This window comes from Lineus longissimus, chromosome 5, assembly GCF_910592395.1.
Source record: "Lineus longissimus chromosome 5, tnLinLong1.2, whole genome shotgun sequence".
NCBI classification, from domain to species: domain Eukaryota; kingdom Metazoa; phylum Nemertea; class Pilidiophora; order Heteronemertea; family Lineidae; genus Lineus; species Lineus longissimus.
Genome location: NC_088312.1, coordinates 8,655,012 through 8,681,851, shown reverse-complemented (window position 1 = coordinate 8,681,851; position 26,840 = coordinate 8,655,012). Strand labels below are relative to the sequence as shown.

Below are 26,840 nucleotides of genomic sequence, written 5' to 3'. Positions count from 1 at the left end.
GCTACCCAAGGAGAGAATTACATTTTTGTTGTAAAGTATACCATATTATACTCGATCAAGGGGGTTGACTCAAAACAACTGCTGAAGTATGACAACCATGCATAGGCATTTTTAACAAACCGTTACAAACTTTGTTTCACCCCTGCTGAGGTTATGGGCCGAGTAAAGTATATGATCTGATGTTATATTCAACAGTATACTGGAAATTGCTATTGTAGTGTACTAGCTGTACGGATATGATATAGAAGTATTCAGAAATGTAAAACTCACCATTTTTGAAAGAAACTATTATCTCAAAGTTTATCCCTCGCAATTTAGTAACTTGATAAAAGTGAGGTTCTAATAAATTATTCATTGTTGCATTTATATTTTTAACCTCTAAGTATTATACAAGTCAATTCTGTGACAATGAGCAATTTGTTTGCAATTTCACCAAGAAGATGATAAGACTTTCGTTACTCAGGTTAAAAGCTAGCAGTATTTAAAGGCCAGCTTTGACAAGAAACCACAGTATATTGAAGCAAAAAAGTTTATTTTAATCTAAATTTCAACCACTCACTCAGTCACTGACTTGTCTTTAGGAAACTTGTCACACAATGAGAAGGAATAAATCATTGGTCAAAGTTCTCTTTCTTCAGTATTTTTTACCAAAATATTCTATCTCTTCTATCCCAAGTATGCTACTCAAACATTTTTTCTCAGGGAACATAAGTAGTTGGGATAGATCTTCTTTCATTGGTTGAACAGACCCTACCCAACTACTGTTACATCTACCGTACATGAATGATGTACCGACTACCGTGGCTTACTCACCTTTCCAGGGATGAGGGATGCCCTCCGCCTACCAACATCTTTGTCATCTTCTTTTTCAGCTTTTTTCCCTGAAAAAGCCCCAAATGGTTGATGAATTGAAATCAACACTTCATGATATGACGAGGCCATAGGAATAATAAGAGTGGAGTAGGGCCCAAATCTGAAGGGCCCAATCTGAATTGAAGTTTGCCATCCTTATCATCACACACATTCTTGAAGCAAGCATGAGCAGCATCCTAAACACACTATATAGGCCTAATCATAATCTGATCTGTGCGAGTGCGAGGACCAGGCAGTAGCCACTCATACTCAATCATAATCATATAAATCAGCGACTGCACTCACCTTTATTCATGGAGATCAGGGGAGGTGCAACCTCTTGATCTGGTTTAGGGCTATCACCCTTATTTGCCTCTTTTTCTGACACATCAGCCATCTTTTCTGTGGACTTTGGCCAGCACAATCAAATGTCACACTGATCACTGCTGCTGTGCCTGTGCCTGTCTGTAGATGTACTCAGCCTCAGTAGGCCTACTCAGCTGGCTCTGCCTCTGGTGGCTGGTCCAGCACCTTACTTTATGCAATCGCTGCTCAAATGGGAGAAAAACAGGCACTATCACTAGAAAAAATAGACATCGACAATTACTGATGGATGTAAGCTTTGGTCGTCCACGAAAACATGTAAAACACTGTAGTGTAACTGTAAGTGTCAAGTTACGCTTGTAATCTGACCGGAAGGCAAGAGGCGGCAGCACCAGAGTGATGTGCCTTGTGAAGATAGTTCGTTCACAGACAGGCCATTTTGAGACAAGTAACGCAAGAAATTACGACTTGATTTAACAAAAACGTATCTATATAACAATCTTTGAATGTTAGATGCTAAAACTTTTCGTGTATTTAGTGATTTTGTTAAGAAGTAGACCTTCAACCTGCGTATTAATACGCGCACCTGATTGTCATGGAGACATGTATACAACTTGCTAAGGCCATGGGAATGATTAATCCCGTTTACCGTCCACCTCCACAAAACGTCCAGCTCACGCACCCCCACCCCCACCCCCACCCCTCCCTAAGGGGAAGGGGGTGTGGGTCGGGATGTCTACTTTCAGACAGGCCAGGTGTCAACATTACAATACATTGTCTCTGTGGCAGCAAGGCTGTGAACTATCTTCTCAGTGGTCACGTCGAGGTGTCACAACCTCAGGTAGGCCAGGCCACAATGATATAACAAAATAATGTCGGGATGGTGGGAGATAGAGTTGCCAATAAGCACAAGAATCTTTCAAACACACAAGACTCAATCTGAAGATCGAAGGCATACATTATAATAACTGTCTTCTCTGTAGCAGGGTCGAGCTGTTGTGTAAGATCTACATTGCACGAGGATGAGACGGAGAATTCGATCGACCATGTTCTTATATTGAGTGTTGACTGGTTCAATATATCAGATCCTACTTGTTGACTTTGAGCTGGTGATCTGTGGGTTAGTCTCCGGTCATGTAATGATGAAGCAAAATACAATTTGTAGTGTCTCCTCCAGGGTTGTGACTGTCTTCGGAGAGTGTGTGACTAACATGCATAAGTTGGTGAATTTGACACATACACATCTCTCCGATTTTCATTATCAAGGTCTGGTTGTGGCAGCATCTGCAATCTCATCAGGTCTGGTTATATCAGCATCTCCTGTCTATCAGGTCTGGTTGTGACAGCATGTTATGGTATGGTTGTTGCAGTCTGTCTCTTCAGGTCTGGTGTTCTGATTTCATGCAATCCCTTTATGAAATTGCTCACCATGGTGAATGTAGAATTTACCATGCTCACCATGGTAAAATATTTCACTGTCCCAATTCTACGTACAATTCACCATGGTGAAGTGCTGTCAGTTTACCATGGTGAATTGTGGATTTACCATGATGAAATTGAGACACATTTTTCCTGAGGGTTCAGAGCAACTGTGATCTGCCAAAAATTACTGTTGTCATTAATGTCAACTCAACTAATTCTTCTTTTTTGCATTTTACGGCATAATCGTGATCATCAGAAACCAGGGTAACAGAATGACAGGGGAATTTGGCGGTAAACGGGTTAACACAAAGGCGTGCCTCACGTTGAATCTCCCGCCCAAAGTAAAATAATCACCGGTGGTAGATGCTGCCCTCTACCCTTAGAAAATGAAACCTCGTACGATTTAGCGCATGCGCAATGATAGCGAACATGGTGGATTGTTTTTGAGGGAAATAGGGCCTTTTATGTAAAATATTTTGGGCTCGTTTGCCAATAAAGAACCGTTCTTTCTCTTAAATTTGATGTTGAGTCTATTCATAAGTTGTTATTGCTTTGTTAGAACATATCTTTGAAGAAGTATCAAAAGCAGCACTGCTTGAAAATGGCGAGTGAAGCTGCCACTTCAACAGTCGTTCCGTTTCCTCGCGAGGTAAGAAGACACAATAGAGAGGTTGCGCAACTGCGTGTACGCACGGGGCATGTCAAGAGGGCTCTGCTTCCTTGGCTTTGTGGTGTGCATAAGACAGTTGTAATTAATATGTAATGTCAGCACATGTTCTTTCTTTAAATTGCTGCCCCGGATAATGAGGGGACACACAAGAATCTGGAAGACAGAATTCCCAGATATTGGTGGGTTACACCACCTACAATAATACATGTAGTTATCAGATTCTGTCATTCAGACTGAGAGTTTAATTATTAAGTTAATTATCCATATCAACTCCAGAAGCTTGTCACCATGCTTCCACTAGATTCCCAGAAGATAAATGTCCAGGAACAGGACCCACAGCATGGTTGATCCGCCCTTGCCTTGCAAACATCCAGTTTAAACCAATTCATAGAGTTCTTATAGGAACTTCCATGCTACATGTATTGTATACATGCAACATCGATAGAGGCTCGCCAGTTGCAACCAGTTAGTAATTCGATGCACAAGTTTTATGTTCCAGTTCTCTGTGCTCAATAATATACGGTATATTGTCATCCAGTAATTTGCTGAAACCTTGACAATCGCAACTTGCACTCATGGTTTTGAAGGAATGGGAATAGTTACAACTTGTTGGCATTATAAAATAGAAAGTTTATAACATCATAGTTTCGCCCCACAAGTAAAATGTCCTTACATTTTCTTGCAGGATCTTGGAGCATTTGTGCCAGACAAGGTCAGGAAGGCTGACAAGAGGATAGAAGATCATCCGTATGATACAGAGGCATGGAGCGTGCTTATCAGGGATGCACAGGTATGATTAAATGTCATGCATATATGGGAGAAAAAACATGTTTCTGACACAAATTCATTGGAATACATGTATAACTATGACTGTGCGATTCTGAATAGGTCGAATGGTTTATTTAACCGGAACCCTTTTGAGTAGGAAGTCTGTGATGTGGTTTCTTTGTTACCTAATATATGATTGATTAATTTATTTTTCATTCCAGTTTTGGCAGATTTCAATGAACCTGTTGTTTTAGTCAACTTATTGATAGTAGTCATATTGGTATATGGATACTGCATACATTTACATGATGACATAGTGCCTTGAACAAGCATACATGTAGCCATTGAGGATAGTTACATGCTGTGATATCAAATTGGTTATATTCTGGGAAATGAGTTTTATATAGTGATGTGTAGCTTCGTATTCTCAAACTTTCAATAACTTTTTCAGATGAAACAAGTTGCAGATGCAAGAGCCGTCTACGAACGTCTGGTGAACCAGTTCCCCAACTGCGGAAAGTACTGGAAGATTTACATAGAACAAGAGGTTTATATCTGTTTTTAAAACTTACAAGTTTGCCAGATTCACTGAGTTCCTGAGCAGCTCTAGCTGTGGTAAGATCCAACCAATTCGTATGGTGCCGTTCAGTCACTTATTACTTCATTGTGTGCTACCTTTTTGGTGTAGGTCCCCTAAAATTGATTGGTTCTGCGTGGTGTGGTTAATAAAGGAGTCAAAGACTTTCTCATTTGATTGAGGTTTTAAAAGAAATTTTTAGAAAAATTCACTGGAGTGAGATTTTGAACTTCCCTCTTTTGGACTGAGGAGCAATTTTGGAGTACAAAATGAAGTAATATGTGGAACTGAAAAGAAATGTTCAGATTTCTCAAAACTGTGTAATTGAAAGTCAGTATTTACAAATAGCTCAGTCCAAATGGGGTTGTCATGTGTAAATGTTTGATAGCAGTTTTTGGACAGTCATAATATGCTACCAGTTCCCAGTTCTTCACTGATCATAGTGGTAGGATTGTCTCAGCTTGTCCAGTTGATGCACTATTTCCCGAATAAAACATTTAAATGCCTGCCCCTTGTTTTTCAGTTATCAATCGAGTTCAAATTTCTTGTATGTCTGTGATGTGTGTGTGCTCAAGTACTGGGGCTTCTGCTTTCTCTTGGGTGTGTTGTGTGTGTTGATTAACCCCATGATGTATAATTAGCCCTAAGACAAGTGTCCTTTCTGTAGAAAATACACATTGGACAGTTCTGTGAAGTTTCTCTGCAGGCCAGTGGACTAGACAGGTGAACTTAGGACTCGGATCTTGTCCACCACCTGAGCAGGGATCAAAGTCAAAATATATCCAATATTGAGAATGTAATTTTCTTTGGGAGACTGTCCTTGACTGACATATGTGTCCGTATAAATGTCCTATCTACAGTGTGTCCCCCTAAAAAACGTTTTCTATGAAACCCAGGAAACATTTGGTGCCAGTTTGTTTTATTTTGACCTGTACTCAGTATTACTATCCTCAATCAGGCTAGTGAGGGACTATCAGTTTGACTGGGACGGGGTGCAGAAAAAATAGGGAAAAAAGGGAAAAAAAACATTCTTGGTCTGTACATTTTTGGTACATTTCTTGAGGGTGTGTAAAATGTAATCTGGCAGTGACCCTGATTGATGTGGTAATGTGTGACAGTTGTTAGTGTACCCACCATCAGTTATAAACAAATGTCGCAAGTCTAAGCCCATTACAAAACAACCCCCCTTCCCCTGATACACCTGATGCTGTTGTACATGTCGGGACTGAAATTTCCCTGCTACGATTACTGTAGCACTTGGCTGGAGATAAAAATGGCCATGTGAAGTGCGAAATTTCAGCCCTGCATGTAATGCTTGTGAGTGTGAGAATTGAATTGAAGCTCTTGTACTACGGTGTGATTAAAAACCATTGTCTTTCAGGTGCACTTAGACATGTAGATTTATTGTACATGTATTATCGATTTTAATATTTTCTACACAATTTTACACTTGTTTAATAATGCATTTATAACTACAATTTTCTACTTTTCTGTATGTTATTGTAGTTTGTTAACATTGTGTATACACTTTGCTGCCATTTGCCATGAGGTGCTACGTAAGATAAACAATATTTTTGAGCGACAAATTCACCTGAAGTACCATATAAAGTAATATTTTTGCTATAAATTCTGTTGATTCCAAATCCAACGAGTTAGTCTTGTTCTATTTCTTTTGTGTCTTGATGCCTTTGAACAATCTGTACGACTTCCTTGGGAGAGGTTAGTTGTGTTGCACAAAAGATGAGGAAATAGAACAACCACTCATTCATGTCATAAGCATCATCAAGGAAGCAATTCTGAGAACACAACTTTGGCTGTGTCTCAGACACTTGACCAATAAGCTTAAGAACTTCTGTTCTGGAGTGAAAAGTTGAAAATGAGATAAAGATGAATTGATTATTTCCAATCAGTTTCTACCCAGGTTGCAAGCCATTACCTCGTGTGCTTGTTTTCAATGGAAACTACACCACCATGGTCACACTCAGTTCCACTTTATCTCATCAAGTTCAATTCATAATGATAATAAACTTTAAAGTTAAATTTTTAACGTCGATTATTATTGCTAAAGCTAATCACTTTTCTGAGTCCATGAATACTTAATGAGTGTATCGTTCAAAAAGATTAGGTTTGAGAAGTTGATCAGTACCATGAGCTGTTCCCACATGTGTACCTGTACCATGTGTTTTACTTTCAATACATTCGTTGTATTTGAATCTTTTGTTGTTGCATTATTGACTCGTCTTGTCTCTTAATTAGTTCAGCAGAACATCCAGGGTGAATAATCAATTGATAATCGGACTTGAAGAGCTGTCTTTCCGTGTCACATATCCAACAACCCTTGTGTATTTGGATGTGGCTTACCCATGGTAACAATCCAATATGGAGGAGTAATCAAATCCTACTGATTGAGTGGAGCCAGTCCTTGCGACCTTGCTGTACGTGTCGGATTGGCTATCCTCATTGACCAGTGTAATTTTTATGCTACTCCCCTTCACATGATAATTGGTATGGAGGAAGCCTAGGATGTCCCCCTCACCTGAAAGTGAGATTATTGAGACCCTACATTCTTTCTGGTAGAATCGTTGGGGTTCATTATAAATCGCCATACAAGTGACAGATTCGTCATGGTTGTTGCCCATATTTCAGTCTTTCCATCCAGAGACGGCTAGGGAGACCCATTACTTTTCAATATGTAGGGCAGACAGAGAAAAAAAACGGCAGCATTACAAAACAATGAGGGCAAACAGTCGGATAAAGCGCTCCAAACATCACACTGGCGTTGAGCGGGATGTCATTTGAAGCAACGTTTTGCAGTATTGAGACTTTGGCAAGGCAGTTAATGCAAACACTGTCTTGGGCTAAATACTTTGAGACTTGACTTCAAGCAGTAGTAAAATCCTAACTGCTGAGGTCATCTTATCAGTAATCTGTGGAACCCTCAATGGCCCCTTTCTGTATAATAGGCATAGGGTCACATGGCACTGTGGACAGTCCTAGTCAATTACTGACTAACTCGTTTATAAAGCCGTTGGTGACATGACTTGGACCCGAGAGGTGCAGCAGAAAGTAGCGCCGATGGCCAGAAGTAGCGACAACTCGCCTTTAGGGGATTCTTGCCCACCAGAGCACGGATTGCAGTGTTGATTTACCATCATTTCTTGCCATCCAGTATTGCAGCGAAGATGTCTGCACGTCCAGTACATAGGGGTATTTTAAAAAGACTTGCACTTAAACCTGGTAACTAAATAATGGAGTTTGAAATTATGATGAATATCAGAATGAATGACACTTGCTTTGAGGATGCCATTATCAAACTAAGCAAATCGATAACACAAGCTGACCTATTGGCCATCATGGAACACTTGTTGATGAGGATGAGGTCATGTAACAGCACTGAAGCGTTAATTAATCCAACTGGTTACAAATGTCCTTGAAAAACACAGGTTTGTTTGAAATTCTATGAATTGAGTTTTACATTTTCATGTAGACTTCTATCACTTCACATGGCTTACAAGCTTGTAGGCCCAAAGTACTATTGGATCAATAAGAAGACCGGATCTATGATGAGGCACACACTACACTGATACAGCAATATTTGGCTTCACTAAAAAAATCACTTCATGCTAATGTTGAGAAAACTCTTTTGTTAACTCAAGTAGTCAGCATTGCCATAGTTTACTATATTGTATTTTTGTAATAAATCCTTATAAATGAGAGAAATTATGTTTTCGTGTGTATTTCTCTCGTTGTTCATCTTCTTCCTATCCTAATATTATCCTCAATGATGGAAAGGTACTGAAACAAGTATTTGAAGTCAGAGAAACTAAATCCTGTGGGAGTCCTCACCTGGTCACTTGTAACAATGACCGGCGGCACTGGTTTTCACTTGGGTGTGCATCAAAACGGGGACAAATGCCTTCCTGCTTTTGTGTTGCTGGACCATCTCCCCTGGAAAACTGATGAGTTTCTCTGGCTTCAAACTCGTTATGTCATACTGGGTAAACAGAAAAAGAGTCAACTTGAGAAAATATCACTGCCTTACCCTGAGAGGATGCGCATAGCTAGTTGTGGCCGGTTTTTTGGTCAGAAGCATATTGGTAGGGGCGATGTCTTTGCTCAAGGACACAAGAGAATATAGTAGCTCAGAGGAGTTTCATCTCACCACACACTGGTTTAGACTATGACCCCAGAATTGTTATTTTAACCATTTGCACAACTGGACTGACCAAGTTTCCTGGACCTCTTTTTCCTTTCCTGGACCTCCGTTTCCTTTCCTCTGTGCAGGCATTGTAGGGACTGTGGAGGGAACCTCATCACAGAAAAGGCATCGTCATTTTGGGTGTCAAGTTTACATTGTTGACCCACGTGGTGCACCTTGTGGGTGAAACGTGGAAAGATGGAAGCGTGGTACGTCAAACATCACGGTATCCACATGCACACATGACTGTTTATGTCCACTTCCCATCTGAAACAAATATTTCTAGTGTTATATCAATTAACCTGGTGGCATGACCATTAAGTGCTTCTTTTGGTGACTGGCAGTAAGGTATGATCATTTTTGGTGAATCCTTCTCGTATGTTTCTGCCCCATCAGTCTGCAATGTTTGTTCTACCCTTTTCCAGATGAAATCACGAAATTATGAAAGAGTTGAGAAGGTAAGTTGTTCATCATGTGAATGATTTGATCATTATTTCCCAAAGTTGCTTAGGCCTTTCAGTGATTACGGTATATGTGTGGTTACATGTACATGGTTCACTGCTCTGCAGCAGTTATCTGATTCATTTTAGTACCCTGGTAGCAACTTCATTGCCACCAGGTCATGCCCACCTGATGAGACAGTTTCAATATGGTTTAACATGCTATTGAGGTGCTGTGTGCAGTTCTACAGACTCCTTCAATTCAAAGTTGTAAAGCATAGATTGTCCAACATAGCGACCCTGACAGTGGGACCCAGACTTCAATGTTGCTGGCTTGCAAGCCTACGAACCTGTTCTGTTATTCTAGAAATGTATTCAGCTTCTCCCAGCTTGGATGGAGGAAATAAACAACTCCATGTGCTGTCCACAGGCTTTTGGTTGACGGTATCATTATTGCCAACTTGTTTCGCTTGCAGCTTTTCCAGCGTTGTCTCATGAAAGTTCTCAACATAGACCTGTGGAAGACATATCTCAACTACATCAGAGAAACAAAGGGCAAACTTCCAACATTCAGAGAAAAGATGGCACAGGCTTTTGACTTTGCTCTTGACAAAATGGGAATGGACATCATGTCATACCAGATCTGGTCGGATTATATTGCGTTCTTAAAATCTGTGTAAGTATAAAGTTATTAGACTGTGTCCTACAGTCTCGTGCAACTTGGGAGTGTACCTTAATCCAACAGTGGTATAATAAAGCAAGTACGCATTTCTCGGATCAGACTGTGGCTTTTGAAATTACAATGTCCAGTGTCTTGTATTGTAACTTCATGAGAATAATATGTCGTTACTTTTGTCTTGAGATGGCCGTTTTGTCATCTTTTGTCACTAAAAAAATCACTTTACACATTGCTCCTGTTCCAGAGAAGCTGTAGGGTCATATGCTGAGAATCAGCGAATAACAGCAGTGAGAAAAGTCTACCAGAGAGGTATAGTTAACCCCATGATGAATCTGGAAACTCTATGGAAGGATTACTGCAACTACGAAAATGTAAGTTGGACTAAATAATTTTGCATCTGGATTTTCCACTTTCGGTGTGATGGGATTGTGCCAGTTTTGGCTAGCTGCAACAGGCCTGGTTGATTATTGATTCTACCTAAAAGTTCACCTATCGAGGTGTTTGCCTAAACATTAGTTGGTTTATAAATGTCGTATGATAAAACCTTTACAATTTTGATTGCAGAGCATCAATCCATTGATAGCCAAAAAATGGACGGAAGATCGTTCACGCGACTACATGAATGCTAGAAGGGTGTCGAAAGAGTATGAAATCATAATCCGAGGGTTAAACCGGACGATGCCGTCAGTACCGCCCCAGAATAATCCAGAAGAAGCCAAGCAGGTTGATTTGTGGAAAAAGTACATTTCATGGGAGAAGTCGAATCCACTCAGGACAGAGGATCATGCTACTATCACAAAAAGAGGTATGGAACGTGTGCATCTAGTGTGGTTGTTTGTGGTCATCGGCAGGTGTGCAGGGCTGTTCCCCGCTCCAACTATACAGAGTATTGACAACATTTTCTCAATGACTGTGCATCTTGGGACGTCTGCATGCCCAGCAAGCTGAGAAAATTCACAAATTACACCGATAAAGATCAATCTTTAATCATAAACTGATTTAGAGAGCATTTTCCTGTTCATCGACTCACTCTCTCCTGTAACTGGACATCTTTGAAGTCATTAGTACGACAAAACGTCTTGTGAATAACATCAGCCTCAATTACTGCAATCTGTGCTGAATGCATCATCTGTCTCTTCCAGTCATGTTTGCGTATGAGCAGTGTTTGTTGTGTCTCGGACATCATCCCGACATTTGGTACGAAGCAGCTTCATACCTCGAGCAGTCAAGTAAATTACTCACAGAAAAGGGGGTAAGTAAATTGTCCCAGATTTCATAGATTCTGTCAGGCATCCCAAAAGGTTGGACCAAATAATTCTTCTCTAAGGGGCAAAAGGACTGTACCTGGCCTCTGAAAGTCTTCTTCTCACTCCTGAAGATGAAAGTTATGTCATATCACATTTGTCTCTTTGAAAGTAATGACCTATTTTACCTTTTAGGATCAGAATGCTGGTAAGCTTTTCGCAGAAGAAGCATCGTCCATGTATGAGAGGGCCATAACCACGTTACTCAAGGAGAACATGTTGCTATACTTTGCATACGCTGACTTTGAAGAGGTGGGTTCTGTTTCTGTACTGTAGATAGTTAAACAATTTTGCTATAAATTGATTGTTTTTACTTTGCGAGTCATTGTGAGAATTTGTTTTTTGTAACTTCTGTTGCGTTTTTGTTGATATAAATTATCACCCACAACTGTTCTTTCAGAGTCGAATGAAGTATGAAAAAGTTCACAGTATCTACAAAAAGCTGTTAGCCATTGAATTTGTGGATCCAACACTGGTAAGTACAGCTTTTACGCTGCTCACTGAATTCATCAGACAGGACAAATCATTTGAATTAGGGGAAACTTGGTTCATTTGGTATGAAGATAACTGTACTTCACTGTGGATACAGATTTTGATTTTATTGCGAGTAAACTAGCCTATTGATCAGTGATCGTAATCAAATCCCTGGTTCTCTATACATCCTATCTTCATTGTTATTTCTAGGTGTACGTTCAATACATGAAGTTTGCGAGACGAGCAGAGGGGATCAAGTCGGCCAGAATTGTGTTCAAGGTGGGCCGAGAGGATCCCAGGTCGAAGTTCCATGTTTATGTGGCAGCAGCTCTCATGGAATATTACTGTAGTAAAGTGAGTTGAACAGCGAGAAGATTACTATGTATTTCAGTTATGGCAAAACATCAGATATGTCACTTCACCTTGACCTTTGGAGCGTAATCTGTTATCTCTTCGAGAAGGCGAAATGCCATTGAGTTGAAATGAACATTACAGGTTTTCCTTACCTGATCAGCCGGTTCCCAGTTAGTGACAGAACCGAAGAAAAAGCTGGTACCTAGTTGAGCTTTGGCTTTTGGAGAAAAGAACTTTTTGTTAAGAATCTTGCATTGGTTGCTGAGAATGGTTCATTCTCTCATCCTTCCTTTGTTTATCATTGTTTCGATTTATTTCAGGATAAAAATGTAGCATTTAAGATCTTCGAGCTTGGTCTAAAGAAGTATGGTCACATTCCAGAATATATATTGGCATATATAGATTACATGTCACATTTAAACGGTAAGAGAAAATGACCAGAAGGTTGTTGTATTTGAACTTAAAGATTTCGTTAAAACGTCAGAATGTCTGCTGCTTGGCAAAGAAAGTTGAAGTGTATCCATCACTATCAGGGGTGTATTCATAGCGTGAGCAGAATTTGATTTGATTTGTTATTTGTATCATTCATGTATACCCTTACAATTTCAGAGGACAACAACACAAGGGTGTTGTTTGAGCGAGTTTTGTCATCAGGTCAACTGGAACCAGAACACTCGAGGGAAATCTGGAGTCAGTTCCTTGACTTTGAGTCCAACATTGGCGATCTGGCCAGTATATTAAAGGTGGAGAAGAGACGGGCACAAGTCATTGAAAAGGTGTGTCTTGGACTAGCATTCCTTTGATAATCAATTGCAGAATAACCACCTGAAGATGCAGGAATTTTGATATCATTACGATGCAAATGCATAAGGTGGTAACCGTTGCTTCTTCTTCTCTCCCTCTAATAGATTTCCATTTTTTTACATATGACCTATTCATTTCCTGTTTCAGTTACAAGAATTTGAAGGCAAAGAAACTGCGCTGCTGGTTGATCGGTATAGATACCTGGACTTGTACCCCTGCTCAACGAGCGAGTTGAAGGCTCTTGGATATAGGGTAAGCACATTCTTCATCCAAAATTACTGCCGATCAGATGAATGTTTGCATGAAAAGCGTGTCCTCTTCTTGCAGAAATGTTTGGCGCAATTTCGAACTTGGCAAACTTCCTATATTCTTGCAAACAAATGAGTGCCGTTTTTTTCATGGTTTAGCTAACGAGACCCATTTCATAGAATCAGACCTACCAGGCTTGTGCCTACAGTCTCCCTTTAAAAGGGTCGAGCTTTGGGATATGAATTTGGATCTTGACACAGATGTCTTTCATTATTTTGGCAGGAGTCGTCAAAGCAGGCAGCCATGCAGATTATGCTTCATCCTGAGTTGGCAGGAGTCAATGACATTGATGAAGTTGAAGCTAAGAAAAATCGTCCGTATTATCCTAAACCGGATACGTCCCAGATGCTGCCATTCAAACCAAAAGCCATTGTCCCAACGGGTGCCCATCCAGTTTCAGGCGGTGTATTCCCACCCCCACCGGCTGCATCAGAACTCATGACCGTCTTACCACCACCAACAAGTTTTAGGGTACGTGAATAACCATGTTCTTTTCACAAAGGGAGGTGCAGACATATAAGATTATCTCATTCCTTAATGACTACTTAAACTCACTCTCATTCCTAAAAGTGTTTCCATGCCTGTGTTAAATTACTTCAAACTTGAGCGATTGAGCTTTTTAGCATTGGGACACCTCAATCTTATAGGTATGACATTTGTATATTTCTCTTTATAATACAATGCCATCAAGACAATTGAATGGCAACTTGAAGAAAAAGAATTTGACTGACAAATGTGATATTAGCTGCAGTAAACTTGAAGATCGCATTGTTTACAATTATGTTACCTTTTCAGGGTCCATTTGTTCTCATTGACAAGTTCATCAAACACTTCCAAGATCTTAAACTGCCCGATGGTAAGTTTCTTTTCCCATTTCTTAGGACCATCTCCATCCTTATCCCAGCTGCTGTAATTGAGACGTAATGCAATTTTGTCTCTGAGTTTTTATGTCATTTTAATACATAAGTTTTCTTCTCCTTGCAGTTGTTCATCCTGTCGAGAATGGTGTGGATCCTGGGAAAATGGACGCCGGAACCCTGTATTCAATCGAAGCTTCGGTTTCATCGCGAAAGCGTAAAACGACGACAAATGCCGATGCAGAGGACAGCGAAGATGAAGAGGCTGTGGCACCACCTGTCAATGACATTTATCGAGCTCGGCAGCAGAAACGTGTGAAGTAGACAGTTATTGTTAAACTCTTCTCATGGTAACCTATAACAGCTTGTTGGATGTTTCACGTCTTTTATGACATTATATCCTTTGTCACACTATCAAAGGTCTGATTATTGATTGGATTTTAGAACTTACTTACATTTGGGCTGGTTTGATTGTGTTACCAAGGGACATTTTAGTTGTGCTACTATTTGGGCGAGGTTGGAATGACTGAAGTGAAGTTCATACTTTTTTTGGACAGAAGCGGATTGGCTCAGAAACCTAATCCGTTCACATCTTGTGTACTTTTCTTCAGAATAATTTGTGTATTTCAAACTGTTGTGAATTTCTTTCCTGCGTCTGAAGTCTTGAACATAACTTGATATGGTAGTGCCTACAGGGTTCAGAGAACTGTATAACGTGGCTCTTTGAGGTGGGCTGCAATTTTAATTGAAATGGTTGTAGGAGTGCTACATAAATCTTAATCACCAAATTGAACATCAAATGAATTTTAAAATGTTCACCTTGTCAAATTGAAATTTCAACTTACTTCAGTTTCGCCAATCAAAGACCTGGTTAATTATTTACAACGAAATCAAAGCAGAACCCAAGCTGGGAGGTCATGACCATGGGACAACTTGGTGTCACAAACCCATTGTCTATCAAACTGCATGCACATCATTTGAACATTCAGAACCAGTCTTAGATTCGTGAAACTAGAGTGTATATGAAATGTATATTTTGGCTTGAAACCGAAAGCAGATTTTTGAAAATCATTAAAATCCATTCAGTCATTTTGTCCGACAGTTCCTTTGCTGTCCAGTGGTAATTTTTATTAAATAAAAGTGAAATTATTTTCTGGAGAAAAAGAATTTGTCGTTTTCTCTTTTAAGAAAGTCTTCTTATATTTTCAACTGGTCCTTTAGGTATTTGTGTTGTTTTCTTGGTTCTCTCTTATGCTGATAGTCTGAACATATGAATCACATGTTTATAATATATCATAGTGGGTGTGGACGATCCACCCATCATTATAATAAGTAGATTAGGGTGCGTTCTGTTGACTCATAACTGTGCCAACATTAATTTCCTAGTGTATAAATAGATGGCAGTACTTGTCATGCATAAATCAATTCCAGACACCCAACCCAGACAAGAACGAATTAAAAACATGACTCATGGTCACAAGGTCACAGATGGTGTATTAATTCGTCACCAGATGGCTGCACTGGTCTGCAGAGAAGACACTGGCTAAATAGTTTAGCAAAGCAGAAATTTGAGTGAAAATTGGTTCTTGATCAAAGACATAAAAGTAGTGTATTATTATGACGTTTTGGTAACCTCAAAATAATTCAGAAAAGCCCCAAAATATATCTAAAAGGCTACATGGGGTTACCAAGTCATCATTTTCAGTACCATCAGTCATCTTGCTTCTATGTTTACGGCTGCACAAACATTCTCTCAGAAGAATATTATTTTCCCTAATATCTTCTAGGGTCACCTGTCTGCCAAGGGTTAACAAGTTTTGTTGTGCACCTTGACAACCAAGGAGTGGCCCAGATAGTGCTGCCATCTAGAGAAGTTTCAATTCAAGATGACTGGAATTCCAATGCATTCTGAGCTCAACACTACATCTTTCAGTTCTTATCACTGTGTATAAATTCACCAAGCTATGAGTCAACGACTTCTTGCAAGGACTTCTTGCTTATTGTCTGTACTAAGCCCGAAGTATTTTTCTGTTGGTTATTTCCTTTATTGTAAAGCAGGCCTACTTGTAAGGATACTATTACTACACAACATATTCACTAGCAAAAATGACTCATTTCCTCAAAAAAGTGAAGACTCATTTAGCTTATCTTACCCTGATGGCATCTCAGGCTTTCCCACCTAATTACTAGTTGGTTAAGAGTACTTTCTCAGCTTCCTTGTCAACATACAGATAGACGCTTTAGTTGCTTGTATTTTTGTCAGCCTTGGTTTCTGATAGCCTTTTATCTTTTTTGTTGACAAATCCTGCGTATTTTGCTAAGAACAATGTGTGATAAACACCAGCTTGGTTGAGTCATGTTGACCACAGGGATCAGGCCTAGGCTTGCACTATCCACACTTAATACTACAAACAGTGAAAGGTATTATAAACTGTTTAATTAGTTTGTTGGCCACAGCATTGGAGGATTTACACGCTTATACACCCAATGACCACCAAGGAGTAATTCTCTCCTAAGCCATTTGACCTGCAGTGATATTTATCCTCAAAATATGAACAAAAAAAGTTCATAAATATATGGTGCATATGCTCCCATTCAAGGGTGACCTTTTTCATATAAAGTCTGCCTTTTGCTGTACTCTGCATGTAACACAAGGATGTCATTTTGGCTCCATAAGTCTTTACTATTTACATATTCGTTATTGTTTTGAGAGATAAAATCAATCCGCACCTATTTTCAAGGCCACTTGGCAGTCTTCATTGGCTGTCTTCTTTTAGGGGGTTAAATTATTCTGTGAAAACGTGATCCTGTCCTGTTCAGATTTTGGCGGTATTTTATTTTATCTGACCCAGATTGTGGTTTGTGTTTGTCAAGTAAATAGGATCTCCTGACCCTCATTTTGTCTGACTATGTGTGAGTTTCATTTCAAGTTTACCCAGCTCCTCTGTGCGTCGCATATGCTTATACACACATTATTTGCACAGGATATTCTATCAGCTTTTCATGAATCAAATATAAAATGGTTGTCACACCAACCAGGCATTCCAAGTACCAAGGCCAAAGAAATTTGTCATGTTTTTCATGGTAAAAATTTCTTAGGTAAAGTTGGCATAGAAGTTCCCTTCCATCTTGAATTAGGGGATCTTTGGTCTCATCCCCTTCCTTATAGTGAGAATTGGAATGGTGCAGCACACTCTGGAATAATCCTACTCTAGCTGGAAAAAATGAAACAAACTTTTTATTTGTGTTGTTAGGAACCTGTGTTGTAGACCATTATCATGATTACTAATACATGTAGTAGGAAAATGTATGAAGGCATCTGATGAAACAGGTTCACATGCACAATGAATACATCTACTGGTTGCCAACCGAGTCCAAAAGCATAGGCAATGTAACATGATGTAAGGAGTGTATGTTTCCTAAAACAGACACACTTCAACTTATTTGAGATTCAGAATGATGTGTACCACTGAGTTGTTCGTTATATAAAAAGCATCCGCCTTCAAAACTGATTTCACTCTAGTTCTTAAATTATATTCCTAGGTGAATGAATTACCTCGTATGCTGTGTGTAGAAGTTGTCAAACTGTTTCAGGGTACCCTCCTGAGGTAATGGCAGAACGGCAATTTAAATCTGTTGACCCATTGTAAGAGCGGTACATACCGGTATTGATGGCATTTTATTTGGACTACTTGGTGTACATACATGATTAATCAGTCATTAAACTTTGTAAGTATTTTAAAATGGTGTCAATTGCTTTATTTTGTTTTCTTGTGCGTCTGCATTCCTGTTCTTTTGGTCATGCAATGGTTCACCATGCCAAGGACAAAATGTCAGTGCAAAGTCTTGTTAAATTGTTGATATGACTCTCTGGAAATGAAGGCTCTGGAGAAGCAGTTGCAGAATTGCACTGCCAGTAAAAAGGAAAAGGATGCATTTTATGAGTTGTTGAGGCAAAATGACTTCTGCACCAACTGTGGACCTAGGAGGTCTCCGCTACTTTATGGAAAATTATGTGAATCGCGTTCCAAAGAAAAAAATTATAAAGCAATGTTTTTGCCACATGCGGGCATGCATGCTAATGGTTGCAACATTACACTGTGTTGTATGGGATAAATGGACGTCTCTGCCAGTTCATTGTACAGACTGTCTGGTGATTCACCAGTGATCAATATAGTTGCACTCCCATGGAGAATAATGATATCAGATTTATTTTCACCACTGATGGCAGTAGCTATTCTGAGGACATCAGGGCTAGGCTGGTTAGTGTGCGGTGAAAGAGAGCTATAACAGGAACCACAGGACTGACATATGGGGTAGAAGCTTACTTTAACCAGGGAAGTTTTACAGTGTATTTGTGTGATGTTTAAACACAGTGTGTTAAAACTTTCCTGCTTAAATGACACCATTTGAAGTCATAAAATGTAACGCTGAATTCTTGTTGCCTGTTTTGCCATGTCAGATGTAACGTTACTATGGTTACTGACTTCTACAAAGGGCAACATGTCTTCCTATTACTTGATGAGACCTGAAAGGGTTATGTTTTATTTGCTAATAGTTATCGCAGGTATATTCCTGTTTACCACTTCATCTGTGCCACTTTGATAATAACACAGCTGAAGTGGTGTAAAGGCAGAACACACTCCCACATTTTAGTTCTGCTAAAACTGGAACAGCATTACCTCTGAACAGAAGTGGTGTAGATTATCTACACACAATACAGACATATTCTTGGTCTTGTCAAAATGAAACACTCTTTTTCTATATACATGTACTGTAAAGTGACATAATCAAAACATTACTGTGTTATGGTTACTGTTGCTCCATGGTATGTTATGTCCTTGCTGGCATTATCCCCAAGCCTAATGTAAGCTCTACCAAAATCTAGGCCTATTAACAACTGAAAGTAATATAAATCATCTCCTGATTTTTATGTGAACTTAGATAATAATAAAAAAATGATAAGCCTGTTATGTTCATAATTGCAGATTGATAATTTTGTATTTATGGCCTTACACTCTGGACGCAGTGGACTGGCCTCATCCTGTCGCCATGAAGGAATGCCAATCAGGATGACGAAATGGACAGTACAGGAGTCTAGTTGGCCGCCTCTCTAAATTAGACTCTGACAGATTGCTAAAGGTCTCACATCTGCAAGGGACACCACTCGTGGCCTGGGAATGTGTGACACTTTGGCCTGCATGCGTTACGGCTTGATCCTTGCTCCACACCCAGCTAGAGCAATGTACCTTTCCAGAAGAACGTTTGGTCACCACAGGGCAGAAGACCATTGCCCCATCCCGGCCTACTCGGGGACTAGATATTATGAGCAGTTTATCATGACTCAACGTTGTCAACCGTGAAACACCAAAATGGTTGATATATTCCCTATCAAACTGCCAACTCCTAGTCACCATCTTTCAACAGGAATATTCAGCTTCAGGTTGCATGATTACACAATCTTGCACATTTAATTTATGATTGACTAATTAGTGCTAATTAATTGATGACCTAGGCTGTAATGGTATTGATTATTGGATTCCTCATGTTGCATTATATCAACATGGAAATGGATGTTGAATCAGGGGCTGCAGTGTAACGTTTTTGGTTGTTCTCCATATTTCAGAGTTTCCATACATTAGACAATAGACAGCCGAGACCATGTCGTTGTAAGTGCCCAGACCCATGTGACAACTCCACCCACCAATCCCGACCACCGCGCAATTCTTTTTAATTAAAACGGACCTTTGAATCAGTGGCCGATGCATTTTCTGCCCGCCGATTTGAGAAGACAGTACGTTATGTTCTCGTATGAACAGTGTGTACAGAAGGTCACACTCCGATATAATTGAGGAAGTGAACTACTTACCAAAGTGTTTCAAATTGCAGTGACATAGTTTTGCCCATCATGACATTTTCCTAATGGACAATTAAATGGATATAACAAAATAACGCAGACACAATGGTACATGCTGGGACGCGGATATAGAAAGATCTCCGCTCGGGTGGATTTTTAGAGTAACCAGACTTTAGAGTAACCAGACTGCAGAGTAACCAGACTTTATTCTGGTTACTCTAAGGTTGGATCTATATATAGGATGACGAAATGGACTGCCACGAGAGTCCGACACATGGCTTCAGATGTTTCATGGACAACGTCACAATCTAGACACGTCACGCGACGAAAATGAAGACGGGGTTCTATGATTGTAGTTGGTTTCCTTCGCCATTGGTCTCAGGATGGTACTCGAGGCACCACTTTCCATATTGTACCACCACCTGTTGAAAATTGATATGGCAACGTGCGCAAGTGGCTGGTATGATTTAATGAGTATCAGGTGTTCGCAATTTATCCCGGTTTCAGGGGGAATGAATATATACTTTGGTCTGAATGGTAGGGCCTATACTTGAACGAAATTTATCAAGTGGCCTTCAGAGGGGGAGGAGGGGCGAGATAGCCCAACACTGCGTCCGGAGGGTACCACTTTTAGTGTGGCGTTCCATCGTTTTGACATATGATGCAATATTGCCATAGACTGCAAATATCATCAACGATACCCACATGACGAACCAAGCCATAAAAGAGACAAGGCGAATGTCAGTTGCCTAATCAAACCTAGTTTATTGTTGAAGAACATCAATCGGAAGTTCCATGAAAAAATATACCCGTACAAAGATATAACAGAATAGGGGAACAATTCTCCATCAAAACATCATACGGATAACTTCTATATTAAAGCGAAGACTTGTTTAGTATCACTAGATTGTATACGTCATTATGTGCCTGTACATGTACCGTCAGCTACAAGCCAACCATACTGCATAGGCAGATTATATTTCAGTTGTTACTATACATAAGCTTGGTGTGCCGAGACGCTGCAGTGACCAGATGATTAACAGCATCTCCATCGAAACGAGGCAAAAGAACACCGGAGTATTGGAGAGCACCATTATTAGGCAGACGTACATGTAACTTTAAATGCAACTAAAAGCACCAACCATAGTACCACAAGCTGTATACTGTTACCGGACAGCAGGTGACGAAGGCCCCAGACCAGACCACATTGTGAAAATATTGATCATTACTAAAAAGGACCAAATATTTGAGTATCACAGAATGTATTATGCAGGTTAACGATACGAAATGGGATTTTTCTTTAAATGAGAAAACATTTTCGGTAGAATAGGCATTTTTTGTAAGGATATTTCCTCTAAACCATCAATGGTTGATTTAAACAACATTTGCTAGTTTAGAGAAATTCACCCCATTTCGACACTTTGCACTTTTGAAAGACCATCATTGCATAATTTGATATACGGCAAGTCCATTGCAGTAATCATCATTCCGTTCTTGACTAGATACAATGTTCTATACAGATCTATTTTGTTCAAGTCTCATCATTAATGCCTTTAGAGTCCTACTGGTCGGCCTCTTCCTCCTCTTCGTCGAATTCACCCTCCTCCTCGGCGGTGGCGTCCTGGTACTGTTGGTATTCAGACACCAAGTCGTTCATGTTGGATTCGGCTTCAGTGAACTCCATCTCGTCCATGCCCTCACCAGTGTACCAATGCAAGAAAGCCTTACGACGGAACATAGCGGTGAACTGCTCAGAGATACGCTTGAACAGCTCCTGGATGGCGGTGCTGTTACCGATGAAGGTTCCAGACATCTTAAGACCACGTGGTGGGATGTCACAAACGGCAGTCTTGACGTTGTTGGGGATCCATTCGACGAAGTAGCTGCTGTTCTTGTTCTGGACGTTCAACATCTGTTCGTCAACCTCCTTCATGGACATGCGGCCACGGAACATTGTTGCAACCGTAAGGTAACGGCCGTGACGTGGGTCGCAGGCAGCCATCATGTTCTTGGCATCGAACATCTGCTGGGTGAGTTCCGGGACGGTGAGGGCACGGTACTGCTGGCTTCCTCGGGAGGTGAGTGGGGCAAATCCAGGAATGAAGAAGTGAAGACGTGGGAAAGGAACCATGTTGACGGCAAGCTTCCTCAGATCAGCGTTCAACTGACCGGGGAATCGGAGGCAGGTGGTGACTCCGGACATGGTGGCAGAGACGAGATGGTTGAGATCTCCGTATGTTGGGGTGGTCAGCTTCAGGGTACGGAAGCAGATGTCATAAAGAGCTTCGTTATCGATGCAGAAGGTTTCGTCTGTGTTCTCAACCAGCTGATGGACTGAGAGAGTGGCGTTGTAGGGTTCAACAACTGTGTCCGATACCTTTGGTGATGGTACAACGGAGAATGTGTTCATGATCCTGTCTGGGTATTCCTCACGAATTTTGCTGATAAGTAGTGTACCCATACCAGATCCGGTACCACCACCGAGGGAATGTGTTAGCTGGAATCCCTGAAGACAGTCACAACTTTCAGCTTCTTTTCGCACAACGTCAAGAACAGAGTCTACAAGTTCTGCACCTTCTGTATAATGTCCCTTAGCCCAGTTGTTTCCAGCACCACTCTGACCTGTTGGGTAGAGACAAAAGGACAATTAAAGTAAAGGTTGGTGTCACAGAGATGGACATTTTAGGCAAATGTTCCTTGATAAAAAAATGAATTGATTATATAGTATAGTTTGCAAGGAAATACGCGTGTAAGTGAGCATGCAAGAAACTTGGATGACACCAGGACTGGAGCTAGTACTCGCTATTCAGTATACCCATCAGCAATATATACCTCAAATAATTACAACATTCAGCATGTTAGCCTACCCAGTTTCATCAGTGTTTGAATGAATCGATGATGCCTTAAATGGAATTCCATCAGGAAACTTGAAACTTACCAAAAACGAAATTGTCTGGTCTGAAGATCTGTCCGAAAGGTCCAGACCTCACGGAGTCCATGGTTCCCGGCTCGAGGTCCACCAATACGGCACGTGGAACGTATTTGCCTCCTGAAAAAAAAAGAAAACGGTTTTAAACTTGAGAATATTATTATCTCTGCTTCTCGTCCTCGGGGTCTCATCATGTAGCACTCTCCTTGGTTGTCTCTCTCGGTCTATAGTATGGTAACGTTGTGATATAGGAGCAACGTTACACGTCTACGCATTGCACATCTTTGCGTCAGAAAGGGGAAGTGAGATGGGGAAGAAAGAAGATACGGACGGCTGGCGTCTGAATGTTTCCCGACTCATCATCTCCTGTACCTCGGGTCATGGCAAGGTACGCACAGCACCGCGTAGTAACGGTGTTTGTTTAGGCTTACCTGTGGCCTCATTGTAGTAGACGTTGATTCTCTCCAACTGAAGGTCTGAGTCTCCATGGTAGGAGCCTGTGGGGTCAATACCGTGTTCGTCTGAGATCACTTCCCAGAACTGAAACGAAAAATAGGCCAGTAGATTACCATAAGGTATGCTCAAGTGAACGAGGATGCAAGAGGTTACCAGCAACTGAACTGGTCAGATGTGACATCTCTCACAACTTGCGCTAGCGGCTTTGAGGAATGATACTGCTGACAATACTGTCTCAAACTAACTTCAAGTATTGCCTATTCTTAATACTCCTACGTCATGAAATATCGAGAGGCGGAGTACTATATTGAAAACAACTGGAGCCAAGATCTTCTGCGTCTGGCCAGAGCAATAGATAGATCTGTAAATACTAACATTAGGGTAAATTTGCAATGTAAATGTAAATTTGCAATATTATATGTGTTGAATTTACATGCCCTTTGCACAGTGTAGCTTTTTGGCGAGGTGATATGATCTGATAGTCTGATCAGCCCGCTTGTAAAACTATGGATAACTGTGACTCACAACATATCCGGGCTCGTAATTTGTTCGCGTTCGCCGGAAAATCGTTAATGCTTGGAGCCAACAGCCGTGGTGACTCATATTCAGACCCAGACATATCAATAAAGCACTCGAGTTCAACAGATGGAAACGATTAGGCTGTAGAATAGGCGTATTGTAGGCCTATACCAGGCATGAGCGACAGCAGTACAAAATTGTTTCGATGCTCCAAATGAAATTATTACGGACATACATGTTGTACCTATATATACAGACTGTCCCCCTCAACAGTCATAGTCACAGACACAGTATATATGGAGTGCAAACGGCCAAATTCTCTACGCCTATCTTTATTTTTGCGATTCATGGGATAATGGGCTGTAGTGACATTCCCGAGTTCCCCCAGCCACCCTTCCCTCACCCCAGCCCTCTGTCCTGCAATGCTCTCGCCGGTCATATTGTACCTCCTAGAAGCATGAACACGATGAAAGGACTTTGCGGTCTCGGGCATTGTTGGGGGTCTTGTGTGCCAAGATGCCCCCCGACATTGTCAAGCTCATGTCCACGACTAAACAATGGCTATTGTCCACTTGACGGTTTTTTTCTTTATGAGCCGCTTGAGACGTCACTGCATAGTCCCATGCCTGCGCAAACAGAGAACGACAAACGACAAGGTCGGGTCAGCCTAATTTCTCATTTCAAGGCCTCATCTAAACAAAAGCGAGGGAAAACATCTTTCTAACGGCTCGGCCTATATCAATGGCGGCAGCTAGGAGCCAGTTCTATCCGGTAATACCATAGAATTTAGAAATAGCTTCTCCGCTTAGTCATCACGTTGCAGCAACCCAACATCTACTCCCCCAAGCACCCAAACCCATTATTCAAGCAATTTCCCAATATTGGTTTATAACAGGCGGGTGAGTCAAGCGCCAGTGTTCGGGTAATACATACATCGGCTGCCACGCAACCTGAAATATTTCTCTGGTCTCGCCTTCGGATCGATATTTCGCTTTCAGCGTTCTATGTTCTTCAATCATGCAATGACATGTCTAGATACATCAACAAAGCAGCAAATAGAGAAGGGGGAATGTCGGCCTTACCTTAGCACCAATTTGGTTGCCACATTGACCGGCTTGAAGGTGGACAATTTCTCGCATATTTGAAGATGTTTGTTTGGAGAGAGAGCCGGATGGTTGTTCACGGTAGGTATCCTAAGCGCAAAGTGAGGAATGCAGGCTTGGTATGGCTTTTATAGGTCGTGGTAATTGCTCTAACACATGACCGGCTATTACGCATCGAAGATAGATGAATAGAGCATGATTATTTACATCACGATTATATATACCAGTAATAATGAAAATCATTCCTTCATCTTCAACAAAATTGACAACTCTGTCCGTCAAAATACTTCCAACCATTTGTATAATGTCCAGTGTATAGCTTGGCCTAGGCCCTTTATAACGAGACAATAATATAATGCTATATTGATAACAACGCAATTTAAAAGAGACCATGCAATAGCATCTCTCCAAATTTCTGATCGTGTGACACTTTCGTGTCAAAGGACTTCACTGTCCCCTAAAACTTTCTTTTAAATCTTGCATGTAGCCAAAAGCGTGTATTCTACTGCTTCTCTCACCAACACGTTGGAAGCATTCCTAACTTCCTTTATAGCGTTAAGTATTTTTTTGTTTAGCGCCTACCAGTATATATAAAGGATGGTACCATGACCGCACCCCCAACTACAATGTAATTCCTCAAGGTCACTGAATTGTCTTCGTTGTTCAGTGAACTATTATTTCTGCCACGTCATACATTGGACGTCATCCCCGATCCCCGTGTCCATGCTGGCTCTAATCGCCACACACCAAAACCATCTCCTCCTAAATCAGGTGGTGCATCCTGAACCGCATGTTCTTATACTCCCGTTAGCATTGAAGGGTAAATTTTGATCAGATACAAAAACCTTCTTGTCTTAGATTTTATCAACATTTGCTGATTTCAGATAAAGACAGGTATGGTAATCGTTTGCCTGAGTTCACGTATCTCATAATATTTGAAAAAATTCAGTTCTTTGTATCAAAAGCTCCGAAAGACTATAAGCTTATGCTATTATGAAATTTTGGCGCGTGAAACTCTGTTCCATTGTCCGTCCAAGTCGTGTGAGAATTCTTGTTGGCGCGCTTTCAAGAAACTATTGATATTCTTGCCATCTCGCAGTTTTTTAAGTATACATAACCTACAGGACCTCACAATCCGGAACAATATGGTCCACGGACCACATTTGATTTCTATGAAGGAATCTGTGGGCATTGGAATGCATGGATCAAAACCTGACATTACTGGTGACCTGGGCCATGAAAAGGGAAATAATAGGCCATTTTCACAACCTACTGTACAATGCAACCTGTTCGTGTCGACAATGGTGGTGGATACGACAATGGTGGTTGATACTTGAACTTCTGACCTTATGTGGGACGTTACTATGACAACGGTCTTTATGGCAAATTTTCCCGCATTTCGTGCCAAATCAAATTCTCATGTTATATCGCAAGTAACCTTGTGTATTGTTCGTGCCGTTATGTTCTTTTGGATGAGAGACATGAAAACAGGTTTGGGATGCAACACTTTCGTCAAGATAACTGTCACACATAACAGATGAAGAGAGATGTGTAACTTGTGTAACTGAGTGCAATTTTTATCTTGTCCGCCTGGTTGTGACTTTGGTCAGTATTCCAATAACGTCTCAATATATTGACATCCTGAGATTCAGGGTTTTCAGCGCGGGGGTGGGGGGTGACGGCCGGTATGGATACAATATGAACTGTTCGTTGGATGCAGTGCCAAATAAGTTGTTGGAGATGGGCAATGCAATGGCGACTCTCCAGAGACAACTGGCAAGGCACACTGATAAAACTATGGGGAGACAATCCAGGGGATGGACCAAATTGACCTGTCCATACCATTGGCCTGGGGGGCAGCGCCGAAACATCCTGGGAATCTGCAGCATCCAAGATGCAACAAGAACTTCCTTGTCCAGTCAGTTGGTGTCGTGCCAATGCACG

General features: G+C 40.8%; 3 protein-coding genes across 5 annotated transcripts in view; 1 reads left to right on the top strand and 2 right to left on the bottom strand.

Annotated features, from left to right (window-relative positions):
* The window catches only part of LOC135487455 (dynein axonemal heavy chain 5-like), a 42,529-nt gene extending 41,031 nt beyond the window's left edge, over positions 1–1,498 (bottom strand). For all 3 annotated transcript variants that reach the window (XM_064771112.1, XM_064771111.1, XM_064771113.1), the window contains exons 1-2: positions 1,159–1,498; positions 814–881 (exon numbers count right to left, since the gene is read on the bottom strand). In XM_064771112.1, coding sequence (XP_064627182.1) covers positions 814–881; positions 1,159–1,249 — 159 coding nt within the window. In that variant the 5' untranslated portion in view covers positions 1,250–1,498. The remainder of the gene's footprint in view (positions 1–813; positions 882–1,158) is intronic.
* A 1,528-nt stretch (positions 1,499–3,026) lies between these two features.
* LOC135487512 (cleavage stimulation factor subunit 3-like) lies at positions 3,027–17,795 on the top strand. The gene is made up of 17 exons (XM_064771260.1): positions 3,027–3,247; positions 3,954–4,058; positions 4,488–4,583; positions 9,237–9,269; positions 9,728–9,927; positions 10,175–10,301; positions 10,495–10,735; positions 11,073–11,182; positions 11,370–11,486; positions 11,635–11,709; positions 11,919–12,062; positions 12,383–12,485; positions 12,672–12,838; positions 13,014–13,118; positions 13,398–13,646; positions 13,971–14,031; positions 14,160–17,795. The coding sequence occupies exons 1-17, from the start codon at positions 3,200–3,202 to the stop codon at positions 14,354–14,356; spliced, it is 2,178 nt and encodes a 725-aa protein (XP_064627330.1). The 5' UTR covers positions 3,027–3,199; the 3' UTR covers positions 14,357–17,795.
* A 2,835-nt stretch (positions 17,796–20,630) lies between these two features.
* Positions 20,631–25,021, bottom strand: LOC135487793 (tubulin beta-4B chain-like). The gene is made up of 4 exons (XM_064771875.1): positions 24,876–25,021; positions 23,250–23,358; positions 22,828–22,938; positions 20,631–22,511 (listed from the first exon to the last, which is right to left on the bottom strand). The coding sequence occupies exons 1-4, from the start codon at positions 24,930–24,932 to the stop codon at positions 21,451–21,453; spliced, it is 1,338 nt and encodes a 445-aa protein (XP_064627945.1). The 5' UTR covers positions 24,933–25,021; the 3' UTR covers positions 20,631–21,450.
* Positions 25,022–26,840: the final 1,819 nt, after the last annotated feature.